This window comes from Gymnoscopelus braueri (genome assembly GCF_963280865.1).
Source record: "Gymnoscopelus braueri genome assembly, chromosome: 21".
Taxonomy (NCBI): domain Eukaryota; kingdom Metazoa; phylum Chordata; class Actinopteri; order Myctophiformes; family Myctophidae; genus Gymnoscopelus; species Gymnoscopelus braueri.
The window spans coordinates 14138493-14156768 of record NC_137623.1 but is presented as its reverse complement, the minus strand read 5'-3'; the positions used below and the strand labels follow the sequence as shown (position 1 = coordinate 14156768).

The 18276-nt window shown below is 43.3% G+C and overlaps 3 protein-coding genes across 5 annotated transcripts in view; 2 read left to right on the top strand and 1 right to left on the bottom strand.

The window, feature by feature from the left end:
• snx7 (sorting nexin 7) overlaps nt 1–17253 on the top strand; it is a 42563-nt gene extending 25310 nt beyond the window's left edge. The window contains exons 8-9 of the mRNA XM_080417094.1: nt 3402–3554; nt 15550–17253. Coding sequence (XP_080273220.1) covers nt 3402–3554; nt 15550–15627 — 231 coding nt within the window. The 3' untranslated portion in view covers nt 15628–17253. The remainder of the gene's footprint in view (nt 1–3401; nt 3555–15549) is intronic.
• LOC308076688 (general transcription factor IIH subunit 1-like) lies at nt 5515–7183 on the bottom strand (the record flags this gene model as incomplete). The annotated part of the gene is made up of 1 exon (XM_080417093.1): nt 5515–7183. The coding sequence occupies one exon, from the start codon at nt 7181–7183 to the stop codon at nt 5543–5545; it is 1641 nt and encodes a 546-aa protein (XP_080273219.1). The 3' UTR covers nt 5515–5542.
• On the top strand, nt 10440–11689 carry LOC308076690 (actin, cytoplasmic 1-like). Of its 3 annotated transcripts, none has more exons than XM_080417096.1 (2): nt 10440–10601; nt 10734–11689. In XM_080417096.1, the coding sequence occupies exons 1-2, from the start codon at nt 10479–10481 to the stop codon at nt 11607–11609; spliced, it is 999 nt and encodes a 332-aa protein (XP_080273222.1). In that variant the 5' UTR covers nt 10440–10478; the 3' UTR covers nt 11610–11689. The 3 variants fall into 3 exon arrangements, with proteins under 3 accessions (XP_080273222.1, XP_080273223.1, XP_080273221.1); XM_080417097.1 differs by having other exon boundaries at nt 10440–11105; nt 11298–11689; XM_080417095.1 differs by having other exon boundaries at nt 10440–11689.
• Nucleotides 17254–18276: the final 1023 nt, after the last annotated feature.

The following is an 18276-nucleotide window of genomic DNA, read 5'->3' as shown; positions in this document are numbered from 1 at the left end:
ATGCATCAGCTACCACATTTAAAACTTTGGACTCAGTTTATCACTCTATCTGCCCTCAGATTTATAAAAAGCGACAGCTATAACTGTATAACACCCATCACTGCATACTGTATAGTAAGGTTGGTTGGCCCTCCCTTGCGACTATCAGAGATCAGCATCGGTTTTTATTTATCTATAAAGTTTTAATTGGGAGTTTGCCCAATACTTAACTTCTCTTTTGCTGTGGAAAACTAGTGCCTATCACACAGACACACACACTCAGGACTGTTTGATGCTTGAGATTCCGCGTTTGTCCACTGATTCAAGTCAAAAAATAGTTTCAAAAAGTTTCAAAAATGGCGATAGTACCAGATCTACAAGCTCACAACGAGTTGCATCACAATGAGTTGTGAGCATGAAAGGGAGACAGACAGACAGACAGACAGACAGACAGGTAAACGGGTATTGCATAACTGGGTGCAGCATGCATTTCCAACTTGCATCGTTCCAGAGTCTATTGTTAAAAAAAACATGAGCGTGTGTGCGTGTGTGTGTGTGGGACACAAAGAGTCTCCTTGGTGTCTCCTACCGGAACGGCTGCCTACTGGTCCGCTGGTCATCAAATTATTGTCTTAGGAATGAGACAAAAACTAAAAAACATCCATGAATTCAAGTCTCCATGGGGTGACTAATCGATAGAAGAAAATTCTTTTTTTTAATGAACTATACCTTTAAAAACTCATGATATTGTGTCGAGTGCGTCTTTAACTTTAAGTGGTTAAACATTTTATTTGGCATCAGTAAATTAAAACGACTTGTAACTTGTGATACAGTTTGCCTGCCTTAATCAAGTTATTTTTTTCCCTTCTATTTGTTATCTTTGTGTGTGCACAGCTCAGTTGACTGGCAGAGCTGGATGTGTCTGTCATGTCTGTGTGTGGCCAGCAGAGGTCAGCGGTGCTCCAGTATAGTCCTCGTAGCAGCTCAGAGCTGATGAGCAGAAAGTTTGCTGTGCATAGTTGGGAGCAGTGGTGGAAAAAGTACTCAAATGTTTTACTTAAGTAAAAGTAGCAAGTAAAAGGCCAATTAAAAGTAGCAAGTAAAAGGCCACTGTTCAAAATATTACGTGAGTAAAAATACACAAGTATTGGCATCAATATATACTTAAAATACCTAATTTACTAAAGTACTAAAATGTTTGAAAATAGCAGATCTACAAGCTCACAACAGATCGGCTATTTTCAAATAGCTTATAGGTATAAAATAGGGCTTACGTGGTTAATGTATGTTTTATAATATAATAATGTATATCTGCAAAGTAACTAGTAACTAAAGTTTTAGAGTAAAAGTACAATATTTGCCTCTGAGATGTAATGAAGTAGAAGTAAAAGTATTGAATTTTGGAAAAGTACATACATTTTTCCAGTACATAAAAAAATCCTCAAACTTTTACTTAAGTACAGTACTTGAGTAAATGTACTTAGTTACTTTACACCACTGGTTGGGAGGAAGCTTTAGTACGGTGACTCCCCGTGTGTGTGTGTGTGTGTGTGTGTGTGTGTGTGTGTGTGTGTGTGTGTGTGTGTGTGTGTGTGTGTGTGTGTGTGTGTGTGTGTGTGTGTGTGTGTGTGTGTGTGTGTGTGTGTGTGTGTGTGTGTGTGTGTGTGTGTGTGTGTGTGTGTGTGTGTGTGTGTGTGTATACGCACATGTCTCATACATACCGGTACATATACTGTCATGTTGATTTGTGGTGAGAGAGTGAGACGTCTTAAATCTATTTAATTCACTCCTGACAGACCCTGAAAAATGGTAGGAACCGGACGGATTAACGACCCATATTAATTAGGATGATTCCACCCTTGGCTTTAGCTAGCATCATGCTTGTCTGGTGTGCACACTCACATTTCAAAATTGAGTTGGGAACAGGACTTTTTAAGCCCTATTTTCTACTTAATTGTATCGGGCACAAGATAGCAGAAAGTTGATATTGTTCAAATGACCCCAGAAGTGTTCTAAAGTGAAATATCCTTTTTAAGTCAATGACATGACTGCTTTATTTTGAGGAAAAGACATGACACCTTTGTGATTTAGCGGTGCACTTTATTGTGTACATCAATTAACGAGCTATGAACGCCACATTCCATTTTCCGATATGTTCGCAGGAAAACCGTGTCATTTGAAATAACTCATTTGTTTCCCAGAGCAATCGAGTGGCAGTGTCTTTCATTAGCCTTCTCCATGCTTCACAGAGGACCCCTAAGTGTTCCAATCAGTAGAGGAATAGTCGTCTGTAGATTACAATTATTATCCATCCTTCTGCGATGGCAGGTTATCGTTGTGCGACTGCGTGTGAAAACGTGTCCGCTGAGGCTCCGGTGAGCACGGCACGCTCGGTTATAAATAGTCTTGACTTTTACCCAGACTTTGACATATGAAGAGTCACTCAACACGCACTCTCGCACGCACGCACGCTCAGGCGCTACGGAGAGCTCTTCTGTCCCCATCGTTACAGACTGCAGTGGTATCCGATTGAGCCACCTTATCGAGGCGGTAGCATAGGGCAGGTCTATCCATCACACTGGGAGTGCAGGTGTTTAACTTGTTTAATCTATATCCTGATTGAGTTCTCTATCCTGATTGGATAAAATTGGAAATGAAACTGAAACAAAAATGCATTTTCTGTTTTATAAAGAGCTGGAGAGACGAGGAGACTCCTTTTACTGAACAAACACTCTATAGCAATGAGTACTATCAAAATATTGCTATTTAACACTTATTTTAACCAAAGAAAATCACTTACCCTACCTTAAGTTTTCAAATAATTGTAAAAGTAAAATGCCTTTTGAGATTGTTGTGGAGTAGAGGTAAAAGTATTGGAAATTGGAAATACTACTATACTAGTGCTATAGTAAATCGTCTCTGTCGGGTGGAAACCTCGTATGTCCAAAACTGTTACTTTTCAGGACTCAAATTCAAAAGTAGCAGATCTACAAGCTCTCAAAATGCATTGCTTGTGGAACTGCGCTTGTGTGTGACGTTGTAGTATGACCATGTAGGGTTGGGATTGGCCGCTGGACTTTTGACGTCATAGTCCGTGTTGCCAGATTCTGTGAGAAAAAACAAGCAACCAGGTCTAAGAAAACCAGCCCAAAAGAAGCGACTGTGGGCCACATGAGCACTTTAACATATACATCAGCTATTTGAAAATAGCAGATCTACAAGCTCACGACGCGTCGCATCGCGACGCGTCGTGAGCTTGTAGATCGGCTATTTTCAAATAAAATGTCGCGGGGAAATTATAATAAGCAGATCTGGCAACCCTGGTCATAGTCCATTAATCCCGCCCCCTCTCCTTGAAATGTTGTTAACTTTCCACTCACTGAAACCTGTGACGTGACGAGAAGGACGGTTGTGATTTGCAGCTGAAGGAGGAGGTGGACAGACTGGAGGACCGCGTGGAGTCGGCCAACAACGCCCTGAAGGGCGACTGGAGCCGCTGGCACACCGGCATGAGGACTGACCTGAGGTCAGCCTTCGTCTCCGCTGCCCAGAAGAACGTGGACTGCTATGAGAAGGTCAGTTCTCTGTCTCCCCCCCTCCCCCCCCGCACAGCAGGCGCTACTAGGGCTGGGGAATTTGAATCCATTATGACCGTATGTTTTAAAGCGAACATTTTTAGCTCCGATCTTTGCTTCTAGGGGTCCCTGGAACAACATATTTTGAGATGGGGGGTCCATGGCCAAATACGTGTCATTTTGGGGGTCCTTGACATGGAAAAGTTGGAGCACCACTGATATATATAGCAACATACTGTTAGGATTTAGAAAACATTTTTAGATATGTATTTGGCCGTGGACCCCCATCTCAAAATGTTTTGTTCCAGCGGGGGGTCCACTCATAGTGCTATGAGCTTGTATATCTGCTATTTTTGAATAGTAAGAATCCAGGGTGTTCATATAACAGTTTTCAAACCTTTTCGTGCCAAGGGGGGATCCCCAAATTGATATGTATTTGGCCGCGGACCCCCATCTAAAAATGTATATTTTGTGCCAGGGACCTCCAGAAGCAAAGATTTGAGATAAAAATGTTCGCTTCAGAAATCTATATTATATTCAAAGATTTGCACACATTTTCAAGATTTTTCCAAAATATGAGATCTACAAGCTCATAGTGCTGCACGAGATGAGCTTGTATATCTGCTATTTTTGTGTCTAAGTGCCTAAGCTCGCTCGGCGGTGCCTCTCGTGGTTCAAGTCACCTCGAGACGACGTGCCTCCGTCGGTGAAAACGAGTGCACCCTTTTCAATTTGACTGGTTTTCCAATCATACTGTGACGTATAGCACAAATGGGCCTAAGCTGCTGTTTTTCCTGATCAAATGGCCTTGCGTAATTGGAGAGCCTGACAACTTCTCTTAGCTGTGCGTACAGTGGGTGTCTAGCTGTTTGTCACTATTGCATGCGCACTGCTCTGCCACAATACAAATAAGACAGAAACTATTACACCACCAATGCAGCATGCGGAAATACACAGGATATCAACACTTAAAGGAGTAGTTCACCCAAAAAATTACTTATTTTCTATCAATTACACACCCCATGAAGCCTTGATTTCATGGATTTATTTTTGTTTTTGTGGCATTCCTAAGACAATAATTTGATGACCGTGTGTATTTCCGGTAGGAGACACAAATAATCTACTTTGTGTCTCCTACCGGATACATTAGCCGGTAGGAGACGGGAATCAAATTATTAGCTTAGGAATGCGACAAAAACTAAAAAGAATACAGAGATTCAAGACTTCATAGGGTGTGCAATTGATAGAAAATAAGTCATTTTTGGGTGAACTCCTCCTTTAACTACTTGAACCCCAGAGTCCATATTCTGGGGGGAACATTAGCCAAAGAGCTTGTAGATTGGATATTTTTGGCAAAGAGAGTTATTGTACATTAGATGGAAAAAGTGGTCAAAATACTATTGTAACTCAAGTCCAGTTCTCTAAGACTACAGTGGTCTGTATTCTGGGGGAAACTTTCGCAGAAAAGAGCCGATCTACAAGCTTGCGACACATTGTAAGCATGTAGACCGGCTATTTTCTACGAAGATATTTAATTTAGAGCGAATACAGAAAATACACTAGTATAGCGGATGTATGGGGTTTAAGTGGTTAAACCCCATACAGGGTCTACCCAGGGGTCTATATTTGACCACCTCCTTTTTTTCTCTCTACACCAGATCACTTTGATTTAGTGGCCCCTAGTAACAGCACATCGCAACCGGTTGTGAGCTTGTAGATCGGCAATTTTTCGCTATGAATACTGGTGTGCCTTGAGGGTTTGACTTGCCCTCTGGTTTGAAAGTTTGAAAACCACTGCTTTGTATTAATGATACAGGGCATTATGTGCAGTAGCTCAGGGGAACCTCTCGTGGAGTTGTAAGGATTTGTTAATATTATTATATATATTGATGTTACATTATCATTACAATCTTAGAGTTTACCAATTATTTGGGGTTCCACTTGCAATACACTTATAGCCCTCACAGGTTGGGAGTTACTGATAGGGTTTAATTGGTCAACATGCGATGGCTCTGCCAGTTCTGGAACTTGTTGTGCGCAGCCTGCATCATCTCCTCCAAATGTCCCGTGAGGTCGGCACTCAGAAACTGCCGTTGAGTCTTGGCTTGGAACGGATACAGCCTTGTGTCCTGAAACCTCTCGAGGTTGGACCTCATCTTCACCACCTTCTGCTCCAGGAAGGCCGTGTTGACGGGGAAACACGACCAGAAGTGTCTCAGCAGCTCCCCGGCGGCCGCGTAGAGATGTCTCAACTCTTCCCGCACCTCGTTGGGCACCATCTGGTTTATTATGGCTTGCCGTGTTCCTGCCTGCGCGAGGACGCCCCCCGGAGACAGAGCTGCGGCGGCGGACGTGGCCGTGCTGCTGGACAACACTCGAGCGAGGTCGGGTCTGTAGCGGCTCATCTCATGTTGGACACAGCCGAGGGAGCTCGTGATGTCCTGACTGCTGGCGCACCGTTGAGACTGGAGAGGCACGGGGCCGTAAGAGTACCCTTCAGGTTTCTTGAGGTTTAACGCTACTGTTTTCGGCCCGTTCTCCTTTCGCATATCCTCGTATGCCGTGGCTTCTTGTAATTTTTCCTTCTTGGCTGGAGGCTGGGCAAAGTCCGAATCCCCGGAGTGCCCGTCCGCGATGCTTGTCTCGCTCGCTTGGCGGCTCGGACTGTCCCGTTCCCGTGAGCCTGCAACCATCACCATGGCGCTGTGATGGTTGAGACCCTTGATGATGGCAGAGCTGCTGTTTGCTTTCGCCGTCTTGATAGACGCGAAGGGTGTAACGGCAGCCCCGTAGCCCTCATCCAACACATTATCCTCCAATGAAAGGAGGTCAACCAGGGGATTCTTGACTCTTTGAACCACCATAGATTTCAAACCTTTCTCATCCTGCTTGGCACACTCTGAGAAGATGTCCTGCGTCCCGGCGTTGGTGCGATCTCTGTGAAAATAGTGAGACTGGAAGAAGCTCGTCCAGAAGACCTTTTCGGTCATGTTATGGGGCACATTGTCACCGTACTTCTCTCTCACCGCAGGGTATGTTCTAAAGACGGACTCGATGGTGTCAGCCGTGAGATTGTACCTCAAGCCGGTGCATCCGTCTGTCTGAGGTCGAATGTCTGCCAGAAAGGCTGCAGATATACCAACTTCCTGCTTGTTGTTGGATGGCGAGCGCTCTGTGTTGTTCGTGCTTAGCCGGTTGGCCCAGAAATCCTCTGCGCTGATCACTTGGCTCACCACCAGGTCTTTGTACAGTTGAAAAAGCACTGGATCTTCTTTCAATATTCTGTTCTTCTCCTCTAGTTCCTTGTTAGCCGTCCTCTTGAACTTGGGCAGAAGTAGCTGCAGGAGTTCTTTAGCGGCGTCACGGTCCCTCAGAGCACTGCTCTCGTTAGAAAAGTGGAATGTGGTGTTCTCACCGGTGTGGAGGACCAGTTGCAGCTGGACCTTGGCTTTACCATCTGGACTGATCTTCTGACAACGGATATCCGCATACAAGCTGCTGACAGTGAAGTGATCGTTTCCCTCCGGGCCCCAGGCAATGCGTTCAGCCATCAGGTAAAGTGTTCCATCCTGTTTTCTCTGGCAAACCTTTTTCACTACCAAGAGCACTTCATCTGACAGAGACACCATGACTTCACATCAGATTCAATTGATGATCCTTTGTTTTTTTAAAACACAGAATTATTATTTTCTTTGTTAACCAACTATGATAACTTGAATCACATATTTCAAAAACCTCATTCTCTTTATGACCTTAGATGTTGAGTTTGTGGTCTGCAGGCTAATCACACAAACCACTACACTGCTCAGCACCAAATGGCACGTACATGCTGCTAGCAGGCTAAGGGAATAAATCTCTGTATAGGTTTTACATTTATATTATATCAGGTCCACCATCCCGCAGATCCACTGACCAGTCTTCCCCATATTTGGCCGTCAACATGACGTCATATTGGTGTTGTGAGTTTCTCCGGCAGAGATATGCCCTCCGCTGAACTGCACTACCCATAGCGAGGGTAGCCAATACGGACCAGTAGTCTGTATCTTGTTTGTCTGTCCACGGGTCTGTGGACGACACAAAATTTGTGTGTGTGTGGGGGGGCATTGGCTTCCCTGATTGGCCAACCCATCGGCTTCACGGATTGACACGCTTGGAGAGTGAGCGCCCGCTAGGCGAGCAGTGCCTTGGCCGTGGAGCACTCCCTCCGTGCGTATCACAGCTAATCACCAGCCACTGGAGGCGGGGTTTTGAGGACAACATTACGGCTTACACACAGCAGAAACCAAGGAGTATATATTTCAAGAGGGACAGATCAGCTGCTTGTACTTGTATAACTTAGCGACAAATACAACCTAAACATCCTAAGCCTTCTTCCTCAACACTGGGAGGATAACTGCAGCTGAAAGTTTGATGGAATGCATTTCCTCATGCGAGTGCCATGACGAGTTTTCCATTGCATCTTATGAGCGGTCAGGTTCTTTTTTAGCTAGCCGCGCATACTGGCTGATATCAGTGTGATGTGACCAGGGCAGGAATTTTACGGCGGCCACGACGCCCACGACGGCCAATGGCCGGCGTTGCCCCTCTCATTGGCCGTGTGCCCCTTGAAAAATGACATGCCTTCACGCCCACAGTGGGCCGTGGTGCCCCAGCTACGCCAGCAACTGATTTCACAGTTTTTCCTCTGCGCGATTTTCCTGTCAATACAGGTTTTTTTTTACACCAGTCCCTTTGGTTGAGCTGCGCACCTACCACATGACCAGTGGTAGGTAGGTTTGATTTTGAACCTCGTATGAACCGTCGGAATCCCGCAATCTAGCTGTAATGATTAATAATTAAGAAATACTATATTTTAAACAGTGAAAATCAACTAAAGTCATTATTAGTGAAAGTTCAATCACATTTCATTTGAATGAAAAGTACGTAAAATCTCTAATCTGTGAATCGTGATGTGATTAATGTCACCCCTACTTCAGTCGGTGAAGTGCAGGGCTGAATGTGACATATTGAGGCCTATATAACTAAATATTGGTCATTTGCCAACACATTATTTTGTGAAATAAATGGGTTATATTTCACAGATAGTTATACTATTCTTATACTATATTAAAATAAAATCATCCTTAACCTTCAAGTTAAATTCATTATTTCCGTGGACTTAAAAATATTTTTTTGACTTAAAATATTTTTTTTTTGCTGGCCTTCCTGCCCTGGCATTTGGCCTTTGTTCCCTCAAAAAAATTACAACACCAAAGGCCAAGTGGCCTTGCCCCTAAAATGACGAAATTCCAGCCCTGGATGTGACAATTATGATTATGAAGATGATTATTATTATTAATTATTATTATTATTATTGTAACAGTAGTTACAATAATAATAGTGATGTGTCGAAAGATTAGTAAAAACGCTGGCATTGGCTAATTAATTAATGAATTCCCGGCAGTTAAAGGTAGGGTAAGTGATTTGCTTTGGTTAAAATAAGTGTTAAATAGCTCTATATTCCGATAGTACTCATTGCTATAGAGTGTTTGTTCAGTAAAAGGAGTCTCCTTGTCTCTCCAGCTCTTTATTAAACAGAAAATGCATTTTAGTTTCAGTTTCAGTTTCATTTCCAATTGTATCCAATCAGGATAGAGAACTCAATCAGGATATAGATTAAACAAGTGAAATTGGAAGTGATGACACTAAGAAATGAGCAGGCAAAATTGGAACTGGAACACTATACAAATTAAGCTTAAAAATGGGTACTTTCTCCTGATTGGCTGAGATTTTGACACCTACCAGAAAATGTATTTTCTGTTTATTAAAGAGCTGGGGAGACTCCTGTTACTGAACAAACACTCTATAGCAATGATTACTATCAGAATATAGAGCTTTAACCTTTAAACAAAATACTTAAAAAATATCACTTACCCTACCTTTAATGTGTTAAGATTGTGACTCGTTTTCAACCAAGGAGGCACTAAAATTAGAGATTTTGTTTTGTGTGTGTGTGTGTGTGTGTGTGTGTGTGTGTGTGTGTGTGTGTGTGTGTGTGTGTGTGTGTGTGTGTGTGTGTGTGTGTGTGTGTGTGTGTGTGTGTGTGTGTGTGTGTGTGTGTGTGTGTGTGTGTGTGTGTGTGTGTGTGTGTGTGTGTGTGTGCGTGCGTGCGTGCGTGCGTGATATATTTGTGTTCCTCTTTTTTTGTATGAATATCGAGCCATCACTTTGACAGCCCTAGTGCGTGTTAGGTTACACATCTGTGCTTGTGTGTATTGTGTCTGATGGTGCCAGCTGCAGTTTGTGACAACCAGTGTCACAGAGCTGTGGATGACCTATGTGATGGAGGTGTCCAAATGTGCCATCAGGGAGCCTGGTACTACACACCTCATCTACCCACACAGAGGAGTGTTCACCTGACAGCACCTCAGTTACAGCAGTGGTTCGTTCCCAAACTGGGGGCCAGGGGGTCCCCAAATTATTTTGGGGGGTCCCCAGATGATTAGCTTAATGTGCAACACTGTTTTCTCACTCAACAGTAAACAAACCAACATACAGTATAAGTGTATACAGGGTATGTGCACATTTCTAAAGTTACAACTTTTTAAAACCAAATTATCAAATATTACGCAAGAAAGAGTCAAACACTGTGAAAACAGCCGATCTATAAGCTCACAGGCGTTGTGAGCCTGTAGTTCGGCTATTTTCACTATATTTATCCGTGGAACTGAGTCGCGGTCTGAAAAGTTTGGGAACCCTTTAGTTACAGTACAGCTGACTGGCTTGGCCCTGTGGAAATGCCCATTAACTCAATGTCTAGTGTTTTAGGACATATTTGGTCATATTTATTTCTACAACACGGCGACATCACGGCAACGATCATATAAAAGGAACAGGAAAACGCCCCATTGTTCATTATAACTAAACGTGCTACTAAGTGCAGTCATGGAAGATGACATTCTCGCCATAGTTATTGACAATGGATCTGGTACGGTTCAGGCCGGGTTTGTCGGAGACGACACTCCTCGCTCCGTCTTTCCCTCCATCATCGGTCGTCCCAGGCATCAGGAGGTGATGGTGGGTATGATGCGCCAGCAGAGCAACTACATTGGTGACGAAGCGCAGGGCAAGAGAGGTATCCTAACACTGAAGTACCCAATCGAGCATGGAATTGTCACCAACTGGGATGACATGGAGAAGATCTGGCACCATACTTTCTACAATGAGCTTAGAATTACCCCTGAGGACTACTGCATCATGCTCACAGAGCCCCCCTTGAATCCTAAATCCAACAGGGAGAAGATGGCCCAGATCATGTTCGAGACCTTCAACGCCCTCGGCATGCACGTTGCCAACCCAGGCGTGCTGTCCCTGTATGCCTCCGGTCGCACCACAGGTATCGTCTTGAGCTCCGGTGATGGCGTGACCCAGACGGTGCCCATATACGACGGCTACGCCCTGCCCCACGCCATCCAGCGGCTGGACATGGCCGGCAGCGACCTCACAGACTACCTCATCAGGATCCTGACGGAGCGTGGGATCGTCTACACCACCTCAGCCGAGAGGGAAATTGTGCGCGACGTCAAGGAGAAGCTGACCTACATTGCGCTGGATTTTGACAACGAGATGGACACCTCTAAATACTCTTCCGCCCTGGACAAGAAATACGAGATGCCCGACGGACAGGTCATCACCATCGGCCATGAGAGGTTCCGTTGCCCGGAGCCCCTCTTCAACCCTTCCATGCTTGGCATGGAGGTCTGCGGTATCCACGAGACCACCTTCAACAGCATCATGAAGTGCGACGTGGACATCCGTAAGGACTTGTACGCCAACATTGTGTTGTCCGGTGGTTCCACCATGTTCCCGGGTATCGTTGACAGGCTGCAGAAGGAGATGACGGCCCTAGCCCCGCCCTCCATAAAGATCAAGGTCATCGCCCCACAAGAGCGGACCTACTCTGTCTGGATCGGCGGGTCCATCATGGGCTCCCTGTCCGGCTTCCAGTGGATGTGGATCAGCAAGGAGGAATATGATGAATCGGGCCCCAACATCGTCCACCACAAATGCTTCTAAACTGACTGTTAATGTCAAGTTTCAGCCCGATCAGAACGCCTTTGACTTCGGTTATAAAATTAAAGTTAAATATTGTGAAACAAGACATATCCTCCTTTTTGTTCCTTTCTTTGAATTTCCGACAGGCTTTACACGAGAAGCTCAATGCCTGTAGATACGACAGCCGTTCCCTGTGGAGACGGGCAAACGGTGTAGTTTTATCCTGATTTTTTTAATACAGACCAGATGAGTTCCAATAGGTTGTTGATGTAACAATAGACTTGAAAGAGAAATCCAGAGGACCCAGATCTGGCAATCCCCTGAATAATTGATGTCTCTTATTTGTGTATCACACGAGAACATAAAATGTTGCACAGTGACACAGTCTGTCTGGATGCTCGCCTATGACATTCAAACAAAACTGTTTAGACGATTGATAGTTAGGAACCAAATGGACTCTTACAATTATGTAACCACGAGAGTGCACACATGGAACCAAATGGAATCTTACTGGTTCATTTGGTTCCATTTGTGCACTCTCTGACTTAGGGGGGTCTGTGGCCTTAATGCATACCAAACTAGGGGTTCTTGAAATTAAAATGTTTTGAGAACCACTGGGTTAGAACATAATGCCCCAGTCTCATCCTGATTAGAACAATATCATCCATTCTCCCAGAGTGTGATGTCCACTTAACGGATGACTGCACCTTGAATCTTGAACCTTAGGTAACTGCACAGCAACATAATGCTGTGTTCCTCTGTCCGCTCTTTTTGCCACTCTTTTTGCCTTCGGAGCTCTTAAGTTTTTCTTTGCAAATGCTAAGACATTCACATTTTTCCCAACTGAAACTTCAGATCAATGGGTTTCTTTCATCAGAGATTCCTCGACCAAATTTGTTTGAGATTTCATTTCCCTCAACTCCCGAGTGCCCATAAATAACCCACACGACAAGACAAGCCCATTTTCAGAATGGGCAGAATCCAAACAGATGATATTTTTCAGGGGTTTGACCATCTCTATCTATCGTAAGGCTCGTAGAATTGCCAATAGTTCCGCAGAGAAACAGACATGCAGAATCTGCGGATACATCGTTGAATCCATCCACGTACATCCCAAACCCAGTTTTCCTAGAGTCTGGGCCCTTAGACCCACCAGTAAAGATCTGCTCTCCCTTCCAATCCAGTAGACAAGGATTACAGTAGATGAAAGACTTCTGTGGATCTGCAATATTCCGTGTTTTGTTTCCAGAATGGTCATTTGTGAGATCAATGTAAATCCTCATGTTTTTTGTTGGTTGCGTGGGTGAGGCAAGCCTCAGCACATTAGGGCAACGCCAACACTACCACAGGAGACCAGTGGATAGGCTAAGCCGGATACAGTGACGCGTTCATTTTGTTCAGATCTCATTGTATGGAACACAAGGATTTAAAGCCATTGAGGACCATGTTTAATCCAAAGAGCGTATGGATTCAGTTAAAAAATAAAAACGTGCTTTTTTTGGAAGTCAGGTTTCACATCGTCCACCGCTGCAAACAAGGCGTCCACAAAACTCCTCATCCCTTTGTTTAGATCGCTTTATCTATGCCTGGTCTATGTAACATACTTGTATCATCAGAGTAAATGTATTGAGGACCATTTCCTGGTTCTCACAAGAGTACATGGTGGTTTTATGGTTAACCCATTTTGGGCGCGAACCCCTATTTGTAACTACACCATTCAGGACGGGAACCCCACTTGGGGTTCTTGTTGCTATGTACAGTATATAGCAACATACATTTGTTGTAATTTTTTAATACATATTTGAAGTTTTTCAGAAAACTTAGCGTCAGGATTTAGAAGGCGTTTTTTAGAATCGGCCTCAGGTCTAAATGGGTTAACATTGATTTGTGGAGTTGGATTTATGATTAGGAAATTATATTCGGGTTAGAATGAGGTATTTTGAGGTTAGTTAGGTGAGGTATTTTGAGGTTAGTTAGGTGTTTTTTTATGCCAGTGTCACGCAATGATTCATTTGCATTTGAAAACTTGTCACTTAAGACATACCTTCTCTTGTGAAATTATTGGTTGCCTATTAGCTATTCATCACAAAATAAATGACAACATTGCGTGCCAGTATCACCAGCATTTTCATATGTATAACGTGATAATATTTGGTGTAATGAAATTGCATCCACTCTGCTGCCTCATCTTTCTGTCAATATGTATCCAGCCAGACTGCCGATATGTTCGGTATCCAAACAATAGGGATGTGCAGTTTTCCACAATTCAAGACTATTATAAAACCTATAGTATATACCAGCGCAGTGGCCTTGTGGTTAGAGTGTCCGCCCTGAGACTGGGAGGTTGGGTTTCGATCCCCGGCCGGGTCATTCCAAAAACTCCCTGCTTGGCACTCAGCATTGGATGGCTTTGCTTTTGATGTCCTAATCCATTTTTATAGCCAGTGGGGATATGCTTTATCCCTGCTTCTGGTCACATGCATTTCCTTTTGGGATATGTAGACCGTCTGATATGTTTGATAATATCACAATTTAGCATAATATGTGAATTTTTAATTTTAGTAGTCTGTTCTGGCGACACCCCTTAGCTCCACTGTGTCTACAGCATTTGTCTATATGGAAGGAATGCTGAAAAAGGATTGCTGCAGGTTCTCAGTGCCCAAAGATATTTTCGAAAGCAACATGTCGTCAGAAACTGTATTTATTAACTGTAATTAACTGTAAATACATAAACACATACATTTCCGGTACATTTCTGGTGCCTACGTCAATTTGCCACGAGTGTTGGCCCCCGGCAATTGTGGCAAAATGACGGCAATATGAAAAAAATCCATCAGAGTGGAAAGAAGTGGCACTCCAAAATAAAAGTTGCAAAACTGAACTAGGTACAGAGGCATTGATAAGACATTAGTTGGAATAAAAATGAAGTGTAATGGTATTTAGAGAAATTGTCAAATGTGAAATTGTTATTGTGAAAAATTTCCAGTGAAAGATTATAACAAAAAATAAGTTTTGGGCAAAATTAATTAGGTAATTCATGGCCATATCGCTGCCAGTTGAAGGTTCCATTGTCTCGGTGCTTTGCACATTTATTAAAACCTATCATTTCTGTCTTTCCTCCTACTGCTATACATTGTGTTCCTGGTAAGTCATATCGCTACCATGTCCTGCTTCCGTGGCTATCGCTGTGGCTTAGAGAGTTACGCCAACTCGGCAAGCCCTGTAAATCCAGGCTCCTAAATGGATGTTATCATTCCCTCGGAAAACAGCATTGACATCTGTGTTGTTAGACCGTTTGCCACGCTTATCTCTGCCACTGAATGCCTGAAAGGTATTTGTGCAGTAGATTATGTTGACAATGCTCCAGTGGTAGTGGGAATTATGTGGAAAACATTATATTTACCTGCAGTGCTCGCTATTAGCTAAGAGCGGTGTTGGGGGTAGTTGGCGTTAGTGTAATGGAATTATTTTGTGTGTAACGGAGTAACCTAACGTGTTAGTTTTGCAATTAGAGTACTTGATAACTAAGTTAGCTTTTCCAAAATATTGGCGTTACATTTAAGACCTAATTTGTTGCCACAAAGGAAAAGGAAAATCCATCCGACGCATTTCCTGATAAATAATCAAGCTCACCTCTGTCAACGCCACGAAGACTCGGATGTTTCCATCGGTGACTGTGTAATCATTCTATTCAACCAGAGCCGTATGTATTCAACGGGTCACCGCTTATGGTGTGACACTGGCGGCTGGTCTTGTTTTTAGTACGTTAATATGTCGCTCCTGTGCAACATGGCACAGATTGAGAGAAGAGGTTGCCCTTTAGTACGTGATTGTGGAAGTATTCACACTATTTTTGGATGTATTGTTGAACAAGGAGGAGTAATGCTTGAAATTCCTCCCGGGAATCAATAGAGTGACACACACAATGTAATCTATAACTCCTGTTTTTGTTTGTTTACAGTGTCTGGCTGTGTGGGAGACCTTCCTCCTCTCCCAGAAGACCGAGGCTGGCGAGGATGTTGACAGAGATGACTCCTAGCGTCTGGACGCGTTCCTCAACTCCACGCCTTGCTTCAAAACGACCACAGTTGTTGTACCCCACACCTTTAAATAATAGGTGTGGGTTTCATAATTTACACAAACAAGTTCCCAATAGGGCTGGGAGATATGATGGACAAAATTAAATATAACTAGATGTTTGACCAAATACTGTACCTCGATCGACAAAAAAAAGTGAGAATTTCAGATCTACAAGCTCCTCGACCTTGTCAGCAAGCGTGTGTGCTTGTAGGCTATTTTTAGCTGGTTTAAAATCGGGCTAAAAGTTGTTAAATCCAGGAAAAGACGACACCTATGCCATATCATAATATTACGATACCCAAAATCCCGGACCATATCTAGTCTCATATCACAATATCTATATATGATATTGATATATTGTCCAGCCCTAGTTCCCACGCATGTGCCCACACACACACACACACACACACACACAGTTACTGACTTCCAACAACGTCGCTGCATAATGCACAGATCCAGCACGGAAACACACACCAGCCAAAGAGTTGTTGTTGCCTCCCGGTTCGGGGTATGAATCCCAGGTTCTTGAAGCTCGCACCCATTCCAGTGATTGTTCCCCTTCATTACACCTCACCGCCAGCTGCAATGACTTGACAGTAATTAGCACCATGGGCCTTTAAGGCCAATACATTCCGTACTCCTTTCAGCTGTCGGGAAAAAATCTTCCGGCTTCCCGAACTATGGTTCGGAGAGTCAGGACATTCTGGAGGTGCACGGGTTCCGAGGAAAAGTTCCGGGACCGTCTTAACGACGCTCGGAATGACGTCAATTTGCAGTTAACCCATTGAATCCGGGAACGCATCTCTGTCATTTTAGATACATTTTTCTTTTAAAATCGTGACAATTTTAATATATATATTTTTAAAGCGAACATTTGAAAATATTTTGTTCCAGGGACCCCCGGAAGCAAAGATTTGAGTTAACAAATGTTAGCTTTCAAAAATATGTATTCAAACTGAGATTTGCACACATTTTCACAATGTTTCAAAAATAGTAGATCTCGGTGCCGCGCTATGAGCTTGTAGATCTGCTATCTTTGAATAGCCAAAGAAATCTAAAATGACAGATGCTTTCCCGGATTGATTGAATGGGTTAAATGTCACCTCCCTATCAGAAGAAAAGTTTGTACGTCGGAAGGAGTATGTATTGCGTTTTACTCCATGTCACCCCAACACTCTTTCGCCTTTTCCTGCTCTCTCTCTCTCACTGGCAGAAGTAAAGCGTAAATAAGTACAAAAAAAAAGAAAATCTTAACCACTTAAACCCTATACTTAGATTAGCGGAGTCCCTCAGGGCTCAATACTAGTGCCTTTTCTGTTTTCGCTCTGCATTAAATATCTTCGCTGATCTGCTATTTTCAGCGAAAAGCTTCCCCCAGAATACGGATGCTGGGGTTTAAGTGGTTAAAGTGCGGGATATATCAGATTTGCCTGTTGGCCATATTACACATTTTGCGCTTACTTAAAGGGACACTTCACCCAAAATAAACTTTGTTTCAATGGATTAGTCACCCCATGGAGACTTGAATTCATGGATATTTTCTAGTTTTTGTCTCATTCCTAAGACAATAATTTGATGACCAGTGGACCGGTAGGCAGCGGTTCCGGTAGGAGACACAACGGAGACTCGTTGTGTCTCCTACCGGAACCGCTGCCGGTCATCAAATTATTGTCTTAGGAATGAGACAAAAAACTTTAGAAAATATCCATGAATTCAAGTCTCCATAGATGGGTTTCCGCGCGACGTCATCACAGAGCAGAGTGTGCGATCTGCGCATGCGGGAGGTAGAACGACCCGGAAGTGCCATTCACTCTATTGTTATTTTCGGGATTTAGATAGGCATAATGCTGCTATTATAGGCATAATAGGCATAATGCTGCTATTATATACAGACAGATCCAACTTCCGACAAATCATTTTTATTGAGTAAAGAAGATATTACAAACTGCATCATTTAATCTACTTTCATTAAACCCGGTGAAGACCATTTATTTTATCAATGTGCAATGGCCAGAGCTGCTGCGGGTAATAGCGCCCTCTACAGGCTCTTCCCTCCACTGCGCGCGCATCATCCTCTCATGTTTACCAACGGGAAACCCATCTATGGGGTGACTAATCCATTGAAACAAAGTTTTTTTTGGGTGAAGTGTCCCTTTAACTCATTAAGACCAGGAAAGCATCTGTGTAATTTTAGATTTCTTTGGCTATTCAAAAAATAGCAGATCTACAAGCTCATAGTGTGGCACAGAGTGCAGCGTTATGAGCTTGTAGATCTGCTATAAAAATTGTAGCGAACATGTTTAACTCAAATCTTTGCTTCTGGGGATTCTACAAAATGTCATCTAAATCCTAACAGTTTTTTGAAAATGTTGCTATAATATCGGTGGTTCTCAAACTTTTTGTCAAGGACCCCAAAAATGATATGTATTTGGCCGCGGACCCCCATCTCAAAATATGTTGTTTCGGGCCCCCCCCCCCCCCCCAGAAGCAAAGATTTGAGATTTGAATTTCGCTTAAAAAATATATATCAAAGAGTTTAACGCATTTTCACAATTTTTCAAAAATAGCCAAATAAATCTTAAAATGACACAGATGCGTTCCCGGTCTT

Coding starts and splice junctions, on each gene's coding strand:
- LOC308076690 (XM_080417095.1), top strand. CDS start 10,479: ATGGAAGATGACATTCTCGCCATAGTTATTGACAATGGATCTGGTACG.